The sequence below is a fragment of the Natrix helvetica genome, assembly GCF_964273705.1.
Source record: "Natrix helvetica genome assembly, chromosome: 1".
NCBI classification, from domain to species: Eukaryota; Metazoa; Chordata; class Lepidosauria; order Squamata; family Natricidae; genus Natrix; species Natrix helvetica.
In genome coordinates, this window is record NC_138548.1 from 172,902,559 (window position 1) to 172,929,110 (window position 26,552).

General features: G+C 41.6%; 1 protein-coding gene across 1 annotated transcript in view; it reads left to right on the forward strand.

The window, feature by feature from the left end:
• The window catches only part of FAM171B (family with sequence similarity 171 member B), a 40,656-nt gene that overhangs the window by 12,312 nt on the left and 1,792 nt on the right, over positions 1 to 26,552 (forward strand). The window contains exons 2-7 of the mRNA XM_081936560.1: positions 8,940 to 9,173; positions 11,635 to 11,727; positions 13,771 to 13,929; positions 21,721 to 21,891; positions 23,887 to 24,003; positions 26,202 to 26,325. Of these exons, the coding sequence (XP_081792686.1) occupies positions 8,940 to 9,173; positions 11,635 to 11,727; positions 13,771 to 13,929; positions 21,721 to 21,891; positions 23,887 to 24,003; positions 26,202 to 26,325 (898 nt within the window). The remainder of the gene's footprint in view (positions 1 to 8,939; positions 9,174 to 11,634; positions 11,728 to 13,770; positions 13,930 to 21,720; positions 21,892 to 23,886; positions 24,004 to 26,201; positions 26,326 to 26,552) is intronic.

The following is a 26,552-nucleotide window of genomic DNA, read 5'->3' on the forward strand; positions in this document are numbered from 1 at the left end:
TATTCTACAGAAAAACTATTAGTTTTTGTCACAATTAAAATGGATGTCACCAGATAGATAGATGCACTTGAAGAAGATGATGATATCCATTCATTGTGCTTTGACTCAACAATTTTGTGGGCATGTCTCTCCACATCTTCCAATCTTGCACTACTATGAGTTGCTCTATGTTGTGGCTGGTGTCAGCTTTGATGGTGTCCAGCTGCTGTGTTCTTTGACGGCCTGCTTTCCTTTTACTGCTAATTCTTCCAAATGTAATTGATTTCTGCAGTGAATTCCCCCACATGGCATGCTCAAAATAAGTGAGACGCTGCTTTGTGATTTTGCCTTCCGGTGACATGTATGCTGTTATACTCTCCAGTACTTGCTGGTTAAATCACATCTACTGTCCAATATGCAGGAACCTTCTCCAGCATGACAGCTCAGATGAGTCAGTTTTCTTTCTGTCACACATACAAAAACATAAGAATCATGATTTTATGCATCTTGATGCTGTGTTTCCCCAAAAATAAGACTGGGTCTTGTTTTCTTTTGTTCCCCGAAATAAGCACTTGGCCTTATTTTCAGGGAGGTTTATTATTTTTGAGGTGCATGAGGCAGCAAGCATGGTCACCTCATGGCTGCTGCTGTGTTGCAATATTTTCAGGGAGGGCTTATTTTTTGGGGGAGGGCTTATTTTAGCGCATGCGCTCAAAAGCCCGATTGGGCTTATTATCCGGGGAGGTCTTATTTTCAGGAAAACAGGGTAATGCTGTATATGCCGTATGTTCGGGGAAAATCTGCTTGTGCGTTAAAAAATTGGTTTTGGGTACTTTAGTTAGAACATTATTAAGGAGCAAGCATGTGGGAATGCACTTGCCTGCAAACCTAATAGACAGGGGTCCAGTTCTCAGGATAGTCTGTACCATTTTAGGAGGCAGATGGAGTGAAGTCTGGAGGTAAAGGTTTGTAGCAGAATTATTCAATATACTTCCAATAGGTCTAGAAAGAGGTAAATGCTGTCCTTTTGATACGGAATTTGAATGCATGAGATGAACCAAAATATGAAGTTGGAGCAACATATTACTATAACCCAGAATAACAAGGCTAAAGATAGCCCTCTGTGTCTTTTGTAAGCTTCATCACAACTCAATAAATAATGAAAATTAATAAAGTCACTAGTCTTATCATTTCTGCATTTTTACTAGTTATGGAGAAATTTGGATGTTAACCAATTCAGGTAGAATAAAAATATGAGACTTTCTGTTTTTATAGTGTATTGTATAATTTAAGCCCAAAGTAGGTTGCATACTGACTTGTATTGTAAAGGTAAAGGTTCCTGACTCTAGGGGTGTGTGCTCGTTTCCATTTCAAAGCCAAAGAGCCAGCGCTGTCCGAAGACGTTCTCCTTGTCATGTGGTTAGCATGACTAAATGCCCAAAGGCGCACAAAACGCTGTTACCTTCCCATCAAAGGTGGTTCTATTTTTTTAACTTGCATTTGTATGTGCTTTTGAACTGAAAGGTTGACTGAAGCTGGGACAAGTAACCAGAGCTCTGTTATGCGGCGCTAGGGATTCGAACCGCCGAACTGCTGACCTTTCTGATCGACAAGCTTAGCCACTGAGCCACCACGTCCCTTATAAAGCATTGTACTTTACCACTATACCAATTATGGTTTATTTAGAAGGCCATCATTATGTGGAATAGAAGAGAGTATTTGTAGCTGAAGTTTGAACTGTGGAGTCCTTAGTGCTTTCTGAGTTTGGTTATTTTCTTGCAGGCACTTCATTAGCCAACTAGGTAACATCATCAGTGCTAGAAGGGAATAGCCTTAATTTTTGGAATCCATCAAAAAGGCAAAGCCTTTTATTCACAATATGACTTGCTCATGGCCTTTTCCAGCAGTACCAGTGGTAGATAAAAAACAATTCCTCTTGTATTAATTTAAAATAGGATTTATACACTGAAAAGTTAAAACAGCCCCGTTTAACTAAGTTTTGGAATTAATATTTGAATGTAAATGTTAATCAGTTTAGAGATCGTCTTTCTTGAAGTATTCATTATGAATTTTAAAAATGCACGGAGCATGCATTGCACACTTAAATGCAAATGACAGTTCTTCCCACAGTTTTGTTGTTTTTTAAGACTATAGTGCAGTGATGGCTAACCTTTTTCTCCTTGCGTGCCGAAATCACGTGCCTGTTTGATAGTGCATATGCGCGTGCCCACATCCTAATGCAATGCCCCCTGCCCCCTGTGCATACACACATGACCCCCGTGCATGTGCATGACCCCCTGTGCCCCCACCGCACATGTGCGCGAGCCTCCCACACCACGTTTTGGGCCTAGCAGGCCTCCCTGCAACCTCCTGGGACAGAAATAGGCTGTAGGGAGGACAACCACCCATGATCCCCCATCCCGTGCATGTGTACATGTCTCCTGCATGCACGGCAGACACCCGAAAATCAGCTGGCTGGCAGGAGGCGCATGCGTGTGCACGGTGGAGCTGAGCTGGGCGAGAGGGCTCTGTGTGCCCCCTGTGGCAAGTGTACCATAGGTTCGCCATCACAGCTATAGTGCCTGAGTGTCAAACTTGATAGCGTTACATGTCGTATTGTGAAGTTTTTTGCTTTGCAGAGCCAGGGTGGGCGTGGCCTGTGCATGACGCATCCTGCCCACAGGCCGCCAGCTTGACAGGCCTGCTATAGTGGCAGCACAATAGCCATTCCTTCTTTCACAGCAACATTTTTCTAAGAGAAACAGAGCTCCTATTCTAACCTCCTACTTATCAATTCACTAGAGGAAAAAGTCTGTGTTTGTGTGCCTGGCCCACCTCCAGACCTGTGACAGACTCACACAGAGCTTCCCTCTGAGTTATCCTACCGGGGTGAGCTGAATCTATTAGCTGCTTTTATTGTTGGCCTTCTGTGATACTGTGCATGCTGAATTAATGTAGTGAGAAGACTGGTATCTTCAGCATAACATATTTCTTCTTTATAGGTCAGTGCACCTTTCATATCTCTAATAAGTCTGAGCAGGAAATAGCATGAGTGAGACATGGAAAATGATGGTATTCATTCAACTATGACCAAATAAATCACCCTGCATATGGGGCTCCGAGATCCTTGGCAAGTGAGATGCATATTGGAGATAATTTCTGGTAAAATCTGAAGTTTACATCAGGAATTTTTTAAACAGAGCAAACTGAAAAGACTGTAGAAAGATTTCTGGACTGATTTAGTGCTAAGGAAGAGAATGTGAGATTCCATACATCTTTGATGCAGAAATGTGCTTTCTGCATCAGACATGCACACACCTATTGGCTGCTTATGCCATAGCTTAGCCTTTTCAGATTGAGAAATTTGGATTAGGGGTTGGGAAACTATAGCTCATGGGGCAAATACTTGTTTTTATGGGAGCTGTGAGATAAGAATGGACAGCAGGCAAGCGGCAGAGTTCCAGGCCTGAGCCTCAGCCTTTTGGGGGCCAAGGATGGGGCATCCTGGGTGGTGGCAGCCTCCTTACTGGTGAGCTGGTCTGTCCAACTGTCCGGCTGGCAACTTCTTGACTTGCAGACCTGCCAGACACAGCCATAATGGCAGAAGAGGGCCAGGATCTGGTCCTTTACAGAAAAAGTTTGCTGACCCTTACCAAGGCATTAGAAGAAGGTAACTTAACAGAGAAAGTGTTTAGTGACGTGTCTATGACTATCTTCGTCTTCTCATCCTTACTGTCATGTTTTCTTGGCAAAATGTGAAAAAAATGGCAGAAATAGTAGACCTTTTTTGTTGAAGACAACTTTCAAGGATTACCCTGTAACACATTTTAAAAACATTTCTCTTGCACCTTTTATAAGGTGGGGATTGTAGGTATTAAGTAAGTAAAGAAGTTGCCCATAGAGATAACACGCTCAAACAATATATAAAGTGTCCTAATTTAATCTAAAAACAAAACTTTCAAAAACTTAATTTTCTGGCTGGAGATCAGGATAGCATCTTCTTGCTCTTCTGGGTTTATAGGCCGAATGGTATATCACTTTCACAAGGTTAGCGTCATCTTGGAATTTCATAGAAAATTGCCAAAGAATAAGTTTTTATGTGATGTAACTCCCAGAGTTTTCATAATCAATGTCTTAAATATATATGAGGTAGGTTGTTCTTCCTAAGCTCTGAACAAGTATTTATTGATTGTCAGGATTGGCATGTCTTCTTCAGACACTGTACAGGTAGTCCTCGACTTACAACAGTCCATCTACATTCAAAGTTACAACAGCCCTGAAAAAATAACTCATGACCATTTTTCACAGTGACGATCTTTGCAGCATCCCAATGATCTCATGATCGAAATTCAGATGCTTGGCCACTGGTTCATAGTTATGACCTTTGTTGTGTCCCAAGGCCAATGTGATCCCTTTTTGCGATCTTCGGACAAGCAATGTCAATGGGGAAGCCAGATTCACTTAACAACTGTATTACTAACTAATCAGCTGCAGTTATTCGCTTAACAACTGTGGTAAGAAAGGTCATAAAATGGGGCAAAACTCACTTAACAAATGTCTCACTTAACAACATATATTTTGGGCTCAATTGTGGTCGTAAGTCGAGATCTACCTGTACCTCCTGATGGAAATGATGCAGAAAGACAGTCAATGATACGATTTAGTCTGATCTAAAATCCTGTGTCATTGCTTTTTGGCTGCGTAATATGTTAGAGATTAAAAGAATTGCTGTTTTGAGGGATTTGGATCATTTAATCTTATTTCAGAGGTGTGTCAAGGCTATTGACAATCTAACTGCGACAGTTGTGACAGAATATCTTAAGAGCACAATGACTGTACCAGGTGGAGAAGACTGGCCTTGGCAAAGCAGAACACAACCTCACCCACCACCCACCCCTCAAATTGTGGATGCTGCAAAGAAGGAAACACACACACACCCTTTCCTCCCTATGCAAGCCAGTTCCTTGCCACTGAGTAGCAGATTCTCATCAGCCTGTCAGGCAGTGGGAACAAGGGTAGAATTCTAGGCCTTGTTAAGGCACCTTTTGAGTCCCTGGCCCTGCCAGCTCTAATGACATTCTGTTGTGTTTATCAGTCCTCCTTACTTCCAGCAATCTGAACGACAGCCCATAGCAACTGCCATTTCTGACAGCTCATGAAGTTGATTTGTTTTGCATAGCATTGCAGCTGCCTTCCAGATCCTCAGTTTCCACCACCTTGCACTACTCTCCCTCTCCCCACCTAATTTTTTACCAGATTTCCTGGGGAGCTGTCATGGTATGTAATTATCTATCACTTAATGATGCAGCTGCACGAAAGATCCCACCACATGTCTCTCCTCACCACTCTCACTCCTTGCTGACCACAAATGACTCTAGCAAAGGTTTCAAACTTATTGAGACCCCAGAACCTGAGTTTTAAGTCGTGCTTAAGAGGTGAAGCTCTGGTGATAGAAAAATTGGCTCTTTGAAATGTTTTTGTCCTTAGACTCTCAAGTAAATTTATTAAGTTTTCATATAACCTAAAATTTGATGGAACATAGTTTGAAATACATTTATTAATGCCTACCTATAAGAGTGATAAGCACAGTGGGCTGAGTTAAATGCCATGTCCTTCCCTCTATTAGCTCCAGTAGGGTGACTAAAGAGGCAAATCAGTGTATGTTTGATATCTAGAATCTGCAAAATACATATTCACAATAAACAGCAATGTAAATTTGATTCCTGGAATCAGCAAACATGCTAATGATTAGCAAATTTTCCCAGGTATGATTTGCAATTATTTTTTTAAAAAGTATTTCAAAGACAAGCTAAAACATGTTTTTTTTTAAAAAAAAATTACCCTATTTTTGGACTATTAAGATGCTCCGGACTATAAGACACACCTAGCTTTTAGGGAGGAAAACAAGAAAAAAAAACCCTGCTTCTGCCTCCCAGCAATTTGCCTCCTTGCAGCAAACAGCCTGGTCAGCTTCAGCACAGCCTGATTTAGCACGAGCAGCTGATTGGCGGTTGGATTGGTCTCCCGGAATACCGCCTGTCAGTTGTTCCAGACTGCAGGGATCACAGCTCATTGCAGCCACCTATCACTCCCTCTGTGCATCCCATTTTCGGCCCATTCCATTTATCCTCACCACCTGGAATGGGCCAAAAATGGGACATACGGAGGCTGAAAATGGGATGCGCGGAGGCAGTGATAAGTGGTGATGATGGGTGGCGATCCCCGCAGCCTGGAACAGCTGATAGGTGGTATTTCGGGAGGCTAATCTTACAGCCAATCAGCTGCTCATGCTAAATGCTAAATCAGGCTGTGTTGAAGCTGACCAGGCTGTTTGCTGCAAGGAGGCAAATTGCTGGGAGGCAGAGACCAAAGGTTATTAGGAACGGGGGAAGTGAGATTTCTAAATAAGCACTGTTTTATCTTAAGAAGCATGAACGACTTATTACAGGAGGGACAGCCTTCACATGTATTAAAGGAATGTCAGAATCTTGAACTTGTTTATGAGCAAAACAGAAGTTATTGCTACAAGTGTCTCTCCTTACAGTAGTAGCTATAGAAAACATGTGAGCCAGACTTCATTGACAGGAATTCAAGTGGTAATCAGTCATATCTGAAGGATAGCGTCCAGGAATCCATTGCTGTCTCCACTGAGGATCCTTGAAACATATATATTCTTTTAATATGCATTCACCCATTATTGATTGCATGAATAAGTAGCCCTAATAAATAAATAAAAAGCATTTAGTTTATTTCTGAACACCAGAACTGAGTGCTTGCTAGTATAGAGCCAAAATGAAAGTTGCTTTGCATAATAATGTGTGCTAGTGAACTTCAAAGCCTTGAATAGATTAGATTATTTATTGCATTTGTATTCTGTATTTCTTCTTGAAGCTCAAGGTGGTCTAGTAGAGAAGGAGGACATCCTTTTATTTTATGGTCACATCAGCAAACCTGTGAGGAAAATCAGGATGAAAAGAGACTGTCCTAAAAAGTTCTGTAGTGAACTAGGGAACATAAATGTGAGTTTTCTTAGTTCTACAACAAATAATCAGTACAATACTTATACTCTGCTGCTTTTCAAAGGCCTATCTTCCAGTGCTTGAAAAAGTCAATTGAAAGCAACAGCTGTTTTCCCCTTCTATGCAACTTTCTACCTTCATTATTGGAAAAGTGACTGAATGACATGCAATGGGCCCAGCACTACAGCATGAAGCCTCAGCAGCAAGGTGCAAAGCCCCAGTTTCCCCCATTGCCCTGTACTCCAAGGCATCTGTAGCTTTGTGCTTCCCTACTCCATCACACTATCAGATCTTCTCCATCTTCTGGTGTCCACCATTACTTAGGCATGTCTAGTAAGACCCTTCATGGGGCAACCTGCTGGCCATATGTAATTCTGTAATATTATGAGGAAAGCACCCCATGTGATCTTGAAAAGAAGACCTCATAGTTGCTTGTGAAGAGCCAGTCTGAGTATGCTTGATCAGCGAGAACAAAAAGACAGCAAAGGGCATAAAGCAGCAGAGTGCAGGGCAACAGAGACTATGAAATGCAGGGGCCCAAAATAGCAGAGATGGGGAGATAGGTAGGTAAAAAGAGTTGTAGCAACCTTGCAATCATAAGTGAGAGCAAGCTGCCAAGTGTCAAATTTTTGATCACATGACCTCAGAGGCACTGTAGCAGCTGTAATTTTGGGGATTGGACATAAGGTACTATTTGTTTACCTTCGCTGTAATTTGAAACAGTCAATGGAAAATTGGTTTGCAACTGGAACCCAATAATCTCGTATAAGGGTATACAGTATTTTATAACTGGTAATTGAGGAAATATTGAGCCAAAGATAACACGTTTTATCTGAGTTAATCAATCTCTATTTAATCTCTATTCCAGAACATGAAAATGGAGATTTAAAGTGGTTAGAGACGCAGTATTCGTTACAGTGTGATCTTGTATGATCTTGTTCTCCTACTTGTGCTTCTATACCTGATGTCTTCAGTTTCCAATCAGGATCAATTCCATCATGCAGAAGCTTCATTTACCTTTCCTAATTCATGCTTTCTGGAAACAGCTTTCTAACCTTTCCATTTTTATTCCAGGTTAAATTTTCTTGGCCTTAAAATCAAAACAGCAGCTATAGAATGATAGCATTAGCTGTTATACTGAAATGGCATCTTCAGGTGAAACAAAGGTTTTTGGAGGGTATGGGAATTTGCTTTTTGGTACCAAAATACTTCAGGAAAAATAGGATTTAAGATCCTCCACTATTTCTGAACAAGGCTTAGAAAAACAATTACTGTATACAGCAATTTATATTCAGGATGTAAATAATCCTGCTTTCTGCATTTGCAACATATAGAGTGCACAAAGCTTTAGTCTCTGTAAGTGTAATTTTTCAGAGAACGTCAGCTTCCAAATTATATAAAAATTATATTTAGCTTCAGATGAAATAATATTTTGATTGCTATTGATGTAACTGAATATGTGCTGAAGAAAACCGTGAACTACCAAATTGGAAATGTGATTGAAATCAACCTAACTTGCATGGTGAAATGTATTTATTCTATTCCGTCCACCATGTACCTCATACATATGCAGAGGAACTCTGTATTGGTTCTATGTCATAGCCCACCTCACACTTTTTTCCTCTTCTATCTTTCTGTTCACTTTTTTCACTTGAAGGTGGGAATATTTTGCACAAGTCATCCTTATGGATCTTCAAAATCAGTGTACTCTTTATAGGATATAAGTAAGAAAATGCAAATATGTATTTCTCCATAGAAGTCTTAACAATCCAGTTACTATGGATCATGTTTTGCTTTCTCTCAAGTCATGAAACCTGCAAATGTTTTCCTAGATGTTAAAAAATGCATCCCCAAGAAATCAAAGACCCACTCTTTTTTTAAAAAAAATGCTGGAATTTAACTAAAATAATTGAGATTACTCTTTTCTTTTCTTTCTTATAGCACCTATGTTTACCCTGAAAGTGCAAGTTAATGATATAATCAGTCACCAGTACCTACACCAAGCTGTTGTGGACATCTTTGTCAACTATACTAAAACAAATTCTACTCTAACTGGAAAGAATGGAGCAGTATTGATACAGGTTCCCTACCAGCTAGGTCTGAGTTTAACTATTGTTTCTTATAAAGATGGTTACATGTTAACACCTTTACCTTGGAAAACTGGGAGAATGCCAAGTAAGTAAGCAAGTTTAAGAACACCTTTAAAAAAAAATATTTTCTTTCAGCCAATTTTTTAAAAGTTAATTATGTAGTTCTCTAAGTGGCATATGCTTTTCATCTAGCCTTTTTCCATTTCCCCCTTCCTTTCTACTCATTTACTTTCCTTTTAAAAAATTTGTTCTGTGATTCAGTTTTTATTTTCATTGAGCAAATCACTTACGTAATTCATTTATTTCATACTGGTCACTTATTTTTGCTTTTTTCTATGTTCGTCACCCTTTCAGTCTTCACCCAATCTCCTTTATTTTTTACACACAATGCCACCTAAATAATCCATTCTCACTGCATTAAATGTACCTTTGTTCCTCCTAACTTACGAAATCCTCACTTACGTATAATAAAATGAGTAGAAGTATGCCCTTAAACACAGACATTTGTTGTTTTAATAAACATTAATTTCTCACAACAGACCACATGTGATACACTATCTTTCTCCTAGCCTTTGCACAATTACATTTTGTTGATCCATTTTTTTTGTCAAACCCAGTTTTTCGGATCTCTATTTCTTGTTGTATCATCTGGTCCACCGGTCACCAACTGGTGGTCCGTGGACCCCTGGTAGTCCATGTGAAAATTTTGGTGGTCCGCAGAAAAATTATTTGCATTTTTTAATATTGCACATAATCAGGGGTCCTCAAACTATGGCCCCTGGGATGGATACATGCAATGACTCTTTGTGTTGCTGCAGAGAGTCTCCCCCTTTGGAGTCTTTTTATGTGGGTCGGAGAGGGGCACAAATTCTGACTTGAGGTATGCTTCGGCCTTCTGGTGTGTGGCTTTGGGCGAAGGCTGGAGGGAAGTGCCACTGGTGGTGAAGAGCTGTAGGACCTTGTTCCAGTACATCACGGCCTGGAACTGGCTGACCATCTCAGCCGCTGAGCCTCCAGGTGCCAGTACCTGGCCTTGCACTCCCACAGGACTTCCCTCTGCTTGCAAAGCCTATGCTCATAGTCCTCAGTGAAGTGCTTCTGCTGAGCCTCCTTCTTGGTCAGATCCAATTTGAACTGAGCTGTTTTGTCAACTCTTTTTTGTGGTGGCTGCTTAGCTCCAACAACTGCTTCCTGTTGGGGTCCTAAGGAGCCTGTGTGGAAGGCGAGGAGTGACTGGGAGGGGAGGGGCGAGTAGAGGTTGGTGAAGTGCCCCTCGGCGTGAGTAACATTAAGTTAGCCACACCCACCCAGTCACATGACCGCTTAGCCATGCCCACCCAGCTGGTCATTAGGCAGATCATATTAGTGGTCCACGGGATTTAAAATGATGAATTTAGTGGTCCATGAGGTCTGAAAGGTTGCGGACCCCTGATCTGGTTAAACTTTGTTGAAAATAACTTATGTTTTCACCTAACAACGTGGGATTCCGCATGCATAAATGGACATATATTCATGCTTCCCCCCCAAAAATAACATGTTTAGCAGATGAAATGTAAAATTAAAATTACTGTATATAAGGAGGAGAAATGGAGGCTTCAATACATAAATTTCTGTATGTATTGATACCCCCATTTCTTTTTATTAAGATATACATGAATAAAAAAACCTGAATATATTCTTCACCCAAAAGGTAATGAGCATTTCTAGCAAAATTACAAAGAATTATGCTCAAAATGAATCTTCTTTTTCCTTCTCCACAAGGCAAAAAGAAAGGAAAACAAATCCTATCCTGATATCTGTAAAAATCAGATTTCTGCTACTACTACTAAATTTTAGCTGAAGTTACTTCCATACTTTTTTCATTATGTTAGTTGTCAGACATAAAATCTTCTATAGTCAAATGATTAGGCTTATATACAAAAATCTATAAATTTCCATTATTTTTAATATAAAGTGTGTCAAGTGTATGAGTAATATATAGAAAAATATAAAAACATGTTGAGAGATTTAGGACTTGTATACCGCTTTACAGTGCTTTATGGCCTTCTCTAAGCGGTTTATAGAGTCAGTATATTGACTCCAAAAATTTGGATCCTCATTTTACCGACCTCAGAAGGATATTGAATCAGCCTTGAGCTGGTGAGGATCAAACTGCTGGCAGTGAGCAGAATTAGCCTGCAATAATGAATTCTAACCCCTGTGCCACCACGACTCTTAACGATCATCCTAGAAAAATTCATTATGGGAAAAACTTGATTTAGTAGAGCTCTGAGAAAAGTAACTCTTGCCTGATTCTTCTTTACCAACCAACAGGCATCTTTTGTTTGGAGATATTATTCAAAATGAAAGGTGCCCCCCTTGCATCTGAAGTCTGCTAAATAGATGGCCGTGGAATTGAGCCTTCGCCTTATTTAGTCAAACTCAATATAATCATTATGTTATTCAGATGATTTAGCTTTTCCCATCTTAAGTTTTACTACTCTTCAGTGCAACAGTGTTATAATACATAGTTACGTAATAATATATTATTATTTTATCTCCCACAGTATATTCATCGGTTACACTTTCATTGTTCCCCCAAAGCCAAGCAAATATATGGCTGTTTGATGATACAGTTTTAATCACTGGGAAACTATCTGGTAAGTAAGAACAGAACATACCCAGGTTTGCAAACCATTTTCTCTTAAGGCAGGGGTGTCCAAACTTGGGAACTTTAAGACTTGTGGACTTCAACTCCCAGAATTCCCATGCTGGCTGGGGAATTCTGGGAGTTGAAGTCCACAAGTCTTAAAGTTCCCAAGTTTGGACACCCCTGCCTTAAGGTATAACCATTATGTTTTTAAGTATGGGCTGCAAACAATAGATACAAAGAGTTAGAGCCATTTTAATTATTTTATATTTTAGTAAAACAACAAATGCAGACTTGTATTGAATGCTTAATTTGCTAATTCGGGTTAGTGGATTTATTGGTTGGCCAGAAGATGCAGGTCTTTTCAGGCCTAAAGTTTATCCTGTTAGCAGCTCAATAATGGAGGTTTAAAACACAAAAGAGTTGACCCGAATCCTAGTCCCACATTCTTCTATCACAACATCATACTCATTTTAATGTTATTCTAGAATAGGTTCTCTTCAGCACTAAAAAAAAAAGGGGGGGGGGTTGTATTGTTTCAGTTCAGTGGTAACCCACAATGAATAGTTTTATAGAATTGCTGTAGTTTATGCCCCTGTTTGTATTTGTATTGAAGATGGACATTGTCTTCTTGACGGAACTCTCCATGCTACATGTGGCGAGAGGAAAAAGCGGACTGCAAGCCGCTTTCACACATTTATATCAACACCTCTCCCTTTCCATTCCTCTATCTAATGAGGAAATGTTAATGGGTCACTGCACGCAAATTAAATCCAATCTAATCCAGCTTCCCCAGACTTGCTGTCTAAAATGCAAGATAAAAAAATAAGAGATACCGAGGAGAAAAAATAATGAAAGGCTGTTGTTATTGCTGTTTTATCAACAGCTGAAATCCACCTGATATTCTTTCAACTGCATCTTGTTTGTTAAGTAAACGTGACTTAACCATTGCTACCTTTTCTATATTTTTTTTCATTTTCATTTTTTAAAATAATGTTTTCTAAGTTTGGTTATATTTTTAGAAAGATTTATAAGCTCTGTTTGCATTGCCTTAGTAATTGAGTACTGCATACATCGTTGCTTTGTCTTTCTTGATATCTCATCTTTCTAATGTTAGCTTTCATGTAGCATATTTCCAGAATATTTGCAAGTATATGTAATTGGTTGGAAAGAGTTTTTTAAAAGTATTCCTTTTTTCTTTCTTTTTTATCCTGACAGTGCCATGTCAGGATAACAGTTACAAATAAAGCAAAGCCAAAGAAAAGTCAATAGTAAATCTTAACACACAAGCTAATAACTATAACATTAATATAATAACAACAATTATAGTAATATGACCAAAAAGAGAAAAGAAAAAGAGCTTTAACTAAATTTCTCACATTAGCCTATTTATAATTTTTCCCATACTATAGTCATAGTTTTATACATCTTTATTTTCCATACTAACAGTTATTGATATTCGTAAATTTATTTTCCCTTTCATTTCTACCTCTTATCTCTATCCAATAATGTCCAATAATATTTTGAATCTTCTTTATCTTTAATTTTTAAAGTTAATCTATCCATTTCAGCACAATCCCAAATTTTCCTAATTATATCCTCATCTGATGGGGTGTTCACATTTTTCCAATATTTAGCATATATAATTCTTGCTGCCGTCAATATATGTAGCACTAAATATATGGTTGCTTTGTCATAACTTTCCGATAGTATACCTAAAAGGTTTGTTTCTGGTTTGAATTCAGTATGTTTCTCAGTTATCATTTCCAACCAATGATGAATTTTCTCCAAGTAAATCCTTGCTTTCCTACACTTCCACTGCATGTGGCAGTGTGTTCCTAGGATCTGGTTACATTTCCAGCATTTGGTGAAGTAATTCTTATACATTTTGGCCAATCTTGCAGGCAGCAAATGCCACCTATGAAACATTTTGTAGAGGTTTTCTTTATAGGCCATGGTCATAGTCAGTTTGTAGTATTTCTTATTTGGTCATATGATTATTTAAGCAAAGCTTTACTAAATTCCTGGTTTTAAAATGTTCATTATTTTTCAGAGGCGAAATCTCAGCCAAGTGTTCAGTTTCCAAAATACTTAATTAAACTTCCTGTGAACCACCATATCACTAATGTAACAGCGTATCTCACAGTGCCGCAGCAGTTTTTAAAAGTGGAGCATTTCCTCTATACAACAGGGATTCTTTTAAATAAATCGGGTAAGTCAGACTGATCATTAATTCTTGAGGTTTTATCATTCTTACCTCCTGTTTAAAAGCTCTGTGCCAGTATTCATCCCCTTATTGTGGGCTTTGAATGTAACCACCTAGATGAGTAATGGTTGACTGAAATATTTAGCAGACCTAAGGAGCCATTATCCTTGAGACTACAAGTTGATAAAACTATGTAGTGATGATGTGCTTTACATTACAGATGTGCTGCAGTTCCAAAGCCAAAATGTCCAGCATATCCCTACTTGAAATTTTTTGTTTATTTTTCACTTTACTGAATTAGATATACATCATCAATAGGAGAAAATGACAAGTAGGACAGTGAAAAAAATAAACCAAAAAGAGAAGAAAGGAAGTATACAGTATATTAATTTGAAAATAGATCATGGATGCATATATTATTTGAAGGAGAGGTTTTAGGCATCTGTACTCCATATTTCTCCATAGTGAGGGGAGGAGTATCCAGGATGGGTTGACCTTGTCCTCTCATTGATTGGGCTGAGTCAAATAAGCTCTTTGGGCCACACGCTGGTCACCAGGTACCACCCAGTTATCAACTCAGTCCCTCAATGGGCGGCTGTGATCATCCCAAGCTCCTGGAAAATTTTAAAGAAAGGATTGAACTCACTGTTAACTTGATTGCATTCGCTACCTCCCTGCCTTAGTGAGTAACTGGCTCTTGGCTGATTCCGGAGCCGGGAAGAGAGAGAGAGAGCACACGCAGCAAGCCCTTCAGGGCAATGCGCAGCCCGGGTCATAAAGAGAGACCTAGGGCACTAATCGAGACTGCGGGCGAGGGGACGCTCCCATGGAAGCCCCGGGAAGGCAGTCACAGCTCGGAGCGTTTCACCGCTTCTCCCCAGGGGGTCGAGTGGCAAACCGTGGCGTTTTTAAATGCAGTGGAGCGCTCGTGCCTGCCTGTGAGTACCGGAGAGAGATAGCAGCCCGCAGGAGCTTGCAAAGCTCAGAAGAGAGCGGAGGAAGCGAGAGAGAGAGCTCGCCAGTGGCAGCAGAAGCTGCGCAGCAGCCCCAAAGGCATAAGCCGCTTCCACATGTTCCCAGGGAGATGAACTTTTTGTATTTGGAGCCGGCGGCTATATTGGAACCACGTGATCCAAGATGGTGGCAGCCCAGCAGCCAGCAGCCCCACCGGAGGAGCAGAGGAGCAGCTAACCAGGTCAGAGACTCTTACAGAGGCTGCTAAGGAAAGAGGAGGAGGCAAGGCAAAGGCAAAGAGAAATCACATCTCCTCCAAGGGGGCAAAAGAGGCAGGCTGCAGCTCCAAGCCCCCAAAGCCTGGCTCCAAATACAAAAGCGGAGGCACCGAGCCTTGGAGCACATTTGTCACAAGGCCAGCAGCAAGAGGGCTACCCCTGGCCAAGAACCTGGGGAGGGATTTCCAGGGATTCTTTCTCCTGGCAGGACTGCAGATGGGGACCCCCTCCACAGGTGAGGATTCCCTTTGATACTTCGGGCATCTGGGGGGGCTGCACAAGGATGGCAATCACCCCCATGCCCCACAGCAGCGGGACCCTCGCCACAGCCCTTCCCGTCCACACCTGCTGGCACAGGGGCAGGATTACCACCCACATCAGGGATGCCCAACTTCCAGGATATGATGATACGGGCCTTCCAGCAGTGCATGGCAGCAACCTTTCAGCAGCCACAGATGCAGACCCAGGCAGCCCCTGTGCCTAGGGTCTCTGAAGGGCTAGGAGGAAGATTTTCTAGAATCACCTGCCTCCTCCCAGGGGGACAGCGATTCGGATACTGAAGAGGGTGAAATCAGAGAGGATAGACTCTCTGAGGACGAAGGCATGCCTGCTCCCAAACCTACCTTCTCCGGATTGTTCCAGCCCTCTTTGTACAAATCCCTTCTGTTCAAGCCAAGACATCTGCCACGCTTGGCAATAGGCCAACAGAAGCCCTGGTACAACCCAGGGGTTTTCAGTGGAAAACATTTTAGAGGAGCAGGCCATCGAGGCAGACACGGTGCCCACACCCAAGTCTTTCCTAGACATGATCAAGCAGCAATGGGCCTCTCCCATGGCAGGCCCCATGCCCACTTCCACAGACAAGACTTTCTTCAACATGGACAGGGACATGGCGCAGGTGCATTCGCAACCCACCATTGACGGCCTGTCACGGCCCTGCATACGCCTACTAACATGCCAGGGGAACCAGAGGATGCCCTGAAGGCAGAAGACAAAAAAGCTGACCTCACCTTACAGAGGACGCATCAAACAGCGGCCTGGGCAGTGAGAGCAGCCACCACCACCTCCTTCTTCAACCGGTCTTCTCTGCTGTGGCTGCAAGCCCTGCAGCAGCGAATTCCCATTTCAGATGGCAGGGTCCACCAAGACATCAACAAGCTGGTGGGCGCCACCCAATTTTCCTCAGATGCTACCTTAGCTGCAGCCAGGTTTGCCTCCAGGGTGATCGCCTCATCTGTAGCATCTTGCAGGCTGCTTTGGCTGAAGCAGTGGCAAGCAGGAGTACACCACAAATGGCGCCTGGCATCGGCCCCCTTCACAGGAGAATCCCTCATTGGAGCAGCCCTCGACCCATCCCTGGTAGAGAACAAGGACAAGCGGAAGGTGCTCCCCACCGTTCACAAGAAATCCAACTTCAGGGCGGCGCCATACCCTACACGCCCCAACTCTCAGGGGAAGGATTTCGGGTCCTCCTTCCAGAGTCAGGATTCCTTCCGGGGGTCGGAGTTTGGGTACTCGGGCCCTCAGCCAGGGATCGCTGGAGCACCTGGACCCTCAATGGCTTCAGTTGACCGCTTGACGCTTGAGCGGAGCATCCTGAGGGAAGGCCACTTCTCCCCCAGGGTGATACAGTCTATTCAGGTGGCTCACAGACCTTCCACAGAGCACATTTACGGCGCTACATGGCGTGGCTTTTCAACATGGTGCAGCTCCAGGGGCCACGATCCGGTTCGAGCCACGATCCCACAGGTTCTGGACTTCCTTCAGGCGGGCCTGAACAGAGGGTTAGCTCCCAATACGATTAGGAGACAGATCTCGGCCATCTCATTGGTACTTCTGTGTGGTAGGTCTCAGACGTTGACTCACCACCCCATGGTCAGGTGATTCCTCAAGGGGGCATCCAATCTTAAGCCACCTACAGTACACAGGTACCCCCCCCCCTGGGACTTGCATAAGGTATTGGACGCTCTGACAGGCCCTCCTTTCGAACCCTTGCAAACTGTGTCTCTTGTTTTTGACTCTCCATTTTGACTCTCCTTTCTGGTGGCCATCACCTCAGCCAGGCGGATATCCGAACTACAGGCTCTGTCGGCCAGGGAGCATCTCTGCGTGTTCCACCAGGACAGGGTGGTACTAAGGTTGGACCCCTCCTTCATCCCTAAGGTGTGCTCCTGATTCCATTGCTCACAGCAATTGATATTGCCCAATTTCTGTCCGGACCCCTCTCACCTGTTAGAGAGGAAGTGGCACACCCTAGACGTAAGGAGGGCTCTGAGGATTTACCTCAGAAGAACCTGGCCGAACAGGAAGTCTGAAGCCCTGTTTGTCTCCTTCCTTCCGGGATCCCTGGGGAACAAGGTGACATCTACCACCATAGGCAGGTGCTATGAACCTGTATTGTTACCGCCTACCAAGCACGGGGTCTGCAAACACCGAGCTCTATAACAGTGCATTCCACACAAAGCACGGCCACCTCAATGGCCTGGGCCACCCAGGCCTCATTGACCGAGATCTGTAGGGCAGCTACGTAGTCTTCTCCTTCACCATTCGTGAGGAACTACAAACTGGACTCCTTTGCCTCTGCAGAGGTTTCATTCGGCGTAGGGTGTTGCAGGCTGTGGACAGAGCGGAGATGATGCCTCACCAGGCATAAGGTTTGGGCGAGCTCTTAACATGGATAACCCTCCCTAGGGACGTGTAAGCTTTGGTATGTCCCATCCTGGATACTCCTCCCCTCACTATGAAGAAAGGGCATTCGTACTTACCTGATACGCCTCTTCTCATAGTGGAGGAGGAGTATCCAGCCCCTCCCTGATATGGTTGTATAACATGAGCGTTATGTTTGATGGTTGAGCTGTTCTGTTGAAGAAATAAATAAAGGTTGAAACTAAGAAAAAGTCTGAAGTGGGTGACACAGCAAGTCGGATAAGGTTCTTCGCTGATAACTGGGTGGTACCTGGTGACCAGGGCGTGGCCCAAAGAGCTTATCTCAATGAGAGGACAAGGTCAGCCCATCCTGGATACTCCTCCCCCACTATGAGAAGAGGCGTATCAGATAAGTACCAACGCCCTTTCTGCTACAGAGAAAGATAATCTATACTTCGTTAATGTAGCGAAATAAGGAAGGAAAATGTGAATAAAACTATTTTAAATTAAAATATTACTCAAAATTTCTGTGGTTTGGTTGTTTCTTAAACCATTTATCTAGAAAAAAACTTATCTTAGTTTTTTTTAAACTTTTTGAATTAGTAACATTAGCCAATAGGAAAGATTATTGCATAATTGACATGTTAATGACTCTTCCCTACCATTTTGCAGGAAGTATAGATAGTCCTCAGTGTACAACTATTCATGAAGTTACAAGAAATTTTACACATTCAAATTAACATGTAGTATTGTTAACTGGTGTGTGCTGATTAGTTTCTAGTTGCAATTGCAGCATTGCAACTTAAACAACAAACTTAATTTCTAAACAATCAGAATTGATACTGACTGAGGATCATGGTAGATATGTGGAGGGTGAAACTAATTTACGTGAGTCCCAGATTTTGATGATGAGAATTTATGCTCCAAATGAAGACAGAGTTACTTTTTACAAAGAACTTATGAATAAATCAATGGACTTGCCATATGAAAGTGGATAATTAATGGGAGAATGGAATGGAACAATTTATTTACAAAAAGACAGAACCTCTGAAAAAGAGATTAAAGCAACATAAGAGAAACTGTCAAAAGTTCTTTTTAACAAGGTAGACAATTTACATGCCTGGAGACACAAAAATGGTGATGCAAAAAATATACTTATTTTTTGAAAAACACCAATCTTTTTAAAGAATATGTTTCAGGGTATCTAAGAATTTGGCTATGACACGTTTGTAAATGAAAAATCAAATTCAGAGAACCATTATATATCCAACAGTTCTAACATTAGCAGTTCTAAGAAATAGCTTCGAATTTTGGAGAGAAGGTTTACAGGTGTTCACAAAAGTTCAGTACCTCCTTTGTTAAATACCTGGAAGTCATTATGAATTCATTACTGAGTATAATAATAATGAAGTTTGATATCAGCCATGAGCAGGTGGATCTTGGGTGGTTGGATACAGGGAGCTGAACACAGCTGGAATCAATAATATATGACTCCCCCTTTTGCATTTAAAAAACTAGCAGGCGGCACAATTAAGGCACTTTTTTTTCATCTTTAGATTATACTGAAATTTCTAATGTTTCTTTCAAATAATTTATATGTGCATTAAAAAAACAATTTCAGTCCTAAGGGCATGTGGTAGTTTTATGAATGTTTTGGTGCTGGAGGGGCTGTCATTCTTTTCATCTTCATGTGAACTGATTAATTAATTAGCGGCAATGCTCCCAAATAAAGTGCATGCAGGATATAGCTCTAAAATAGATTAAAGGAAGATGGTTAGTCTCTACCTGTGTTTTTGTTTTGAGTTTACCTGGTACCAAAGATTCACTTTTTCCATTTTTGTTTTCAGTCAGATGGTGGATGAAAGGCAGTTGCTTGTTTTGTTTTTTTTCCCCCTCACAGATTACTTTCTAAACAGTGTTGCAAAGGAAAAAAGAGCATAGATAGCTTCCTTCTTACTTTTTTGTAGGTTTTTTTAAATGTATTAACTTTTTTTACTTTTTTCTGTTTTCTGTAAAACTTGTCAAAATAACATTTTTTTTAATAAATAAGAAAAATAATGTCAATTAAATCAGACTTCGGATTAAATGTCTATAAGATTGTGCTGCTCATTTTTTTAGTAGCTCTTCATGGGACTTGTATCAGTACATTTATTTTTGTAACTTGTTCATGCAGCCTTGTACAAAAATGGAAATAAGAATATCTCATGAAGTATCTAATAGTTGTCATTGATAGCAATTGTCTGAATACCTGGAAAGCTGTTGTATCCCAGCTTAGGCAATGCTGAGGTAGATGTAAGGCTGATTCATTATTCTTTGATATAATATCACATGACATCTCATATAGAGGTCACCGTTCATAATATCAATAGGATAGGTCATTTGGCTTGAAAGGAGTATCATATCAATACATTCAATCAAGGTTAGCCAATTTACATTACTGCTTGTTTGGCTTTTGAACGGCTGCAGAGATCAAACTCTCTACAAATCAGAACTGGTGGTTGGTCCCTTTTGCTGTATCAATCCATTGGCAAGTATTCATATCAGAGGTGGCATTCAGCAGGTTCTGACCAGCTCTGGAGAACCGGTAACGGAAATTTTGAGTACTTCGGAGAACCAGTAAATTTTGTTCTGATTGGCGCCACCCCCATCTATTCTCTGCCTCCTGAGTCCCCGCTAATTGGGAGGAAATGGGGATTTTGCAGTAACCTTCTCCTGCAGTGGGGAGGGAATGGGGATTTTGCAGTAACCTTCCCTTGGAGTGGGTTGGGAATGGAGATTTTACAGTATCCTTCCCCTGCCACGCCCACCAGGCCACATCCACCAAGCCATGTCACACCCACCAAGCCACAGCCACAGAGCCGGTAGTAAAAATATTTGAACCCCACCACTCATTCAAATGTCAATTCCTTGGAAAGTACCTTAGTACAAATTATCCATTTGCCAGATACCTGGGTGGTGAATGGGATCTGTCACTTCTTAATCTCTCTCTTGGGTTGGATGTTATCTAAAACATGCTTTCATATTTAATTATGAACAGTTGGAAATGTAAGTGCTTTTCTGTTTTTATCTCCATCTGGTGGTTAAGCTCAATATTGCCCATATTTCTAAACTCAGTGAAATGAAGCTCATGAGAGCCTATGTTTTCAGACTTCTTTTTACTTTAGTGGGCTAATTTTACCTCCAATCTACCTTGATAATCAGATAATCAGAAAAATACAGGTGAAAGGAAAAGGGGGTTGCTCAGCAGAAGCTGAGGAGAGGTATACGGGGGGATGGCCATCTGCTTCTTTCAAGAAATATACTAAAATCTTGACAGAAGTCATTCTGTTTTTAAATTCACATGTTTGCTTTAATCAACTACTACCCTGTTTCCCTGAAAATAAGATCTCCCCCTAGATAATAATCAGGCTTTTGCGCGCATGTGCTAAAATAAGCCCTCCTCTGAAAATAAGCCCTCCCCCTGAAAATAAGCCCTCCCCGAAAATATTTCAACACAGCAGCCGCCGTAAGGTGACCACTCTCGCTGCCTCTTGCACCTCAAAAATAATAAGACCTCCCCGAAAATAAGGCCAAGTGCTTATTTCGGGGGTCAAAAGAAAATCTTATAAACACGGTGTGGGAAATGCCGCTTTTTTACAGATGTAACAATCTACATATGTATGTGTCGATTGAAACGTAATAAAACATTAAATAAAACAAAGCTATTTTCAGTAAGCACATTTGCCTCTACTCCAGGAGTGGAATATTTCCAGGTTCAGATTAAATAGCTATAATAGTAGTTTGACAGGAGCCAATGGGAGATAGTGGGTGAAAAAACCCTCTGTATGACTTGCAAATAGCACTCATTTTATGAAGCTGCTTCAAAACTATTATATGTTCAGGAAAAGTAAATTAACACCCATCTTTTCTGTACGTTTAGGTTTCAAAAGTATTGAATTGACTCCCCTTGCTGCAATTTGTGTAAACATATTTTCGAGTGGGAAAGAACTGCAGGTGGATGGCTCCATTCAGATCACCTTACCTCTTCTGCCTACAAGTGCAGTAAAAGCAGGAGAACCTATCTCAGCCTGGACTTTTGATATGAAAACGGGTGAGTGCTCTCTTACAGCCAAATAATGTTGCTTACAATTGGAAGAAAGCTTGGTTTTTATCAGCTTCCTTTATTATTATGTAAAAAAAAATATTAAATCCCAATCGAGATGATCCTAAATGCGTTTTCTTAGATGCAAATTCAGCTGATCCAAGATCCTTGTTTCCAGTTTTCGAGCATAGGTTGCAGACTACAGATAGATCTCAGTTTATGTCTGTTCATTCAGTGTCTATTCAAAGCGGCGGCAGAGTTGAAAAAAATAAACCTACGACCTTTTTTTAAAAAAAGGTTGTAGCCGTTGCAGCATCCCTACAGTCTTGTGATTGCAGTCCTGGCAATCTGGTACCCAGCTCACAATTAATTAGGATGTTGTAGTGAGGCATGTCATGTGATCGCCATTTGCGATCTGCCTGGCCAGTTTCTCACAAGCAAAGTCAACGAGGAAGCCAGCAGAGAAGGTTACAGGTTGCCCCAGGAAATAGCTCCCACCCCTCCTTTTTCTTTGAGGAGTCCACTATGGAGTACCAGATCCCAGGGATCATAGTCTGTTAGCACCCCATGCCCAACTACTGCACTACCCCACCTGCCTGAAGCCCCTTCCTGCCCTCCCACAGCCTCCACTAAGCTACTCGAGGCCCCTTGAGACCTGTCCAAGCTTGCTAGCATCTATCTGTAGCACTCTCCACTCACCCGCAGTAACCATACCACCACACCCACCACCACCACCACATGCCTTATCTTAGCTGCCTGCCTCTTCTCACTTAAAACCTCACACATCCTAGAGTTAGGATGGCGACCAGGATTGCTGTCATTAAGCAATGTGGCCCTGTGATTCACACTTTACAATTGCATTGTTCAACAACAGCAATTACAGTCCCAATTGCCATTGTAACCCCGAGGACTACCTGTATATACATTCTTGGAAAACCTGCATACAATCTAAAATCTACATTTTGATAATAAATGCTTAGCTGCTTTGATGCATAACTGAGGAATAGTCCTCAATTTACAATTGTAATTGAGCTTAGAATTATTATTGTAAATCATTGAGGTCATAAGTTGAGACACCTATGTGGCCAGAAGCAATTTTCAAGCCTTTTTTTATGGTGGTGGTGAATAGCAATAGCACTTAGGCTTATATACTGCTTCACAGTGCTTCACACCCTTCTCTAAGCATTTTACAGAGTCAGCCTCTTGCCCTCAACTATCTGGGTCCTCATTTTACCCACCTCGGAAGGATGGGAGGCTGAGTCAACCTTGATCGGCTCAGAATCAAACTCCTAGAGGGAGCAGTGAGTTAGCCCTGCAATGCTGCATTCTAAACACTTTGCCACCACAGCTCTGTAAGCAAATACTACAGTCTTAAAGCAAACCCATTCATTTGAAATGGTAAAAAAAAACAGTCATGTGACCATGTAACACTGTAACGGGTCATAAAACTGGTCTGCTCAACACATGATCGTATGATACCCTGAGGTACTTTATGTGGCCATCCTAACTTTGTACAATTGTTAAACGAAGACTACCTATTCTAGGTATTATAAATAGAGAAGTAAGTACATCATTAATTACTTTTAGAAAAACAATGTTGGACTAGATGGATCTACCTCTAATATGATTACCTCTACCATTATGACTACCGTATTTTACAGAGTATGTGCACTCCCCCCCCAAAGAGCGTGGAAATGTTGGTGCGTCTTATACACAAAATACAGCCATTTTTGGCCTCTCGAAGCCCCGCCCCTGCAAAAACAGAGGCTTTTTTGCCTTACCACAGACCTGCTGAAGCCTGCAAGTGCTGCTGGGGGCTGAGGGAAGGCAAAAACGTTTTTTTCTTACTTACCTCTTCAAAATCTTGTTGCGTCTTATAGTCTGAAAAATATGGTATATCATTATGAGTATAAAGGAGTTGCCTAAAGTTTTTGATTTATTCATTTTTAGTTGAAAGTCTGAAAGAAAGCATCTTACTTTATTTTATTTTTTGGGTCTTACCAGGTGCTTGGATTAATCGTGGTTTGGGAATGGTAAAGAACATCAATGATCACTTAGTATGGACATATACTGCTCCAAGTTTGGGATATTGGATAGCAGCCCCGTTGTCTGGAACCAGAGGTAAAACTGGAGAAATTGACATTATTTTATGTCTGCCTTAATTTTTATTACTTTCATAAAGTCAGAACACAGGACCTAGAAGTCTAATTCTTCCCAAATTTAATTGGGATGATGAGATTTTTCTCTTGTTTTTATGTTGAAAGTGAAGTTTCTTTAGGCTTATGAAATATGACTTTGGGTCATAATACATTGCAATATACCAGATGATGCCAAAGTAAATGCAATTAGATATTACAAGATATGCACAGATTTATATTAGTAAACATCTAGCATCACATGGTAATTCAATTTCTAACGGAAGCCTAGGAAAGAGTTCCTAGAGTGAAGCAATGTCCTATTTAGAGTACACGTTGCAAAATTGAATATGCATGAGCTTCACTCTCAGATCCAGTCTACTCAGGTTGTATATTAAATTTTTGCTTGAATGTGAACCAAACCCTCAGCAGGACAGACAAGTGCATGTGAATATAGTATGCCTTACTTGTATAATATGACCCAGATCTATGTGTCTTGTTAGATTAATGCTCTCTATATACAGGTAGCCCTCAGATTACCACTCATTCAGCAATATTTAAAGTCATGACATTGTTGAATGTGGGGGGACTTACAACCATTCCTTGGAGTTCCAGCCATTGCAGCATCCCCATGGTCGCATGATTGCAGCCCAGGTGCCCACTGCCTGGCTTGCAATTATGACGTTGCAGGGTGCCCACAGTCACATGATTATGGTTTCTGACATTCCCTGCTGGTTTTCCCACAAGCAGAAATCAATGGCAAAAGCCAGCAGGTTTCAAATCATTCTTGCTCCCACTGCTTTTTCGCCAGCTTGCTCTCTATAACACCCGTGGCACCTCCCATCAATTGTGGCACCCGTACCCCCATGTGTGCTCTGTAATAACCATCTGTGGCACCTGCCCATGTGCTGGCCTAGATGTCCACCTGTACTCCATAGTGCCTCCCTGCAGTGCCCTCCATTGCACCTACACACCTGCCTCCCTTCCTTAGCACTTGCCTGTGATAGCTCCCCACTTGTTCATAGCTCTCTCCTGCAGCTCTCACCTACTGGCTTCTTTGCCTGGAACTCCCACCTCTTCCTGCTTAACAACCTGTGCTGCCTTAAGGGTACAACAGCAGCCTAGACTGCTAAGGTTGCTGTTGCTAAACCATGAAGTTTGTGTGATGTCACACTTTATGATCACATTGCTTAGCAACCCAAATTCTCATCCCAATTGCTGTTGTAACCCCAAAAAGCATGAAGCAGATTCCTGGTCCTGACAAAACCTTTTTTATTAAACAAATGTGAATTTCTCTCATTTCACATTCAGCAAAGGTCTAGTAAACAGTCTTTCAAAGGTGAAGTTATGACCACAGACCTTATCTAGCTTGGAAAGCTGCCATGTAAATATTTTCCAAACTCAGTGCTGTGCAAGGAAAGACTTGGCACAGAGTCTCTGAGATTCACGGACAGATCTTCACACTCCTGAAATGAATGAACGAACGAATGAATTGTTTTCTGCAAAAGCCCACTCCCCTTTTGCTCCTCTTTTATTTCCTATGGGAGAGGCCATTCACTGTCCACCTGTGACTTTGCTTCCAAGTCGACCCTGATTTCTTAGCTGTTCTTTTCTTCTGGCAGCTCTGCAAATGCACGCATTGGGAACAGATTCCAGCTGTTCCTCTGCCTCACTGCTTTCTAGCTCTGAAGGCAACTGAGAACTGCCAAACCGCCTTGGCCCCATCTCTGCCTCTGACACAGAGCCCTCGTCCAAGCCTTCCTCAACCTCCAGGATTGACCCATGCTCCTCCCCAACCTCCTCGCAGTCTGACTCTGCTGCTGGCGGGCCACAGCACCTGTGAACTACTTGTAGGCATGTTGCTTGAATGATTTTGACTGAGGTAGAACCCCATCAATATTGAGACAATGAATGAAACTGATTTCAGGGCATCTTGCATACCATTAAACTGCTTCTGTAATAAATAAATTGTGGACCTCATGCTTTCTGATGTGAACCTCTCTATTCCGTTTTTGCTGGAGACTTGCAGCAATGTCTCCTTTTGTTTGCTGAAAGAGCCAGTGTCAGGATGTAAAGGAAGAACACTGTCTGAAAAATATAGGAATGCTCAGTCTGTGCTAGTGCAAAAACCGGTAACTTCTCTCCATCTCTCCCTGTATTTTCTTTCTCTGATTAAAAACACAGATTCCATTCTTACAACAGTTACTAAAGATATCACCACCTACCACACAGTATTCCTCACGGCAATATTAGGAGGCACTGTCACCATCATTGCTGGGTTCTTTGCACTTCTGCTTTGCTATTGCAGGTAAGACAGGATATGATGGTAATGCACCCCCCCCCCCAACACATAATTGATTACAGTATACATTGTTCGAAAGCATAGAATTAGTGCTCAGGTTGATTCTGCTTTTGAAAGATAATTGATTTACAATTTGTGCCCACTTTCTATGCCTAAAGGAAACGCTAATTCACCCTACCTGTTCTGAAATGCGCTTCTTTTATACCGTTTTTGAAGAATCCTGATGAATGTAC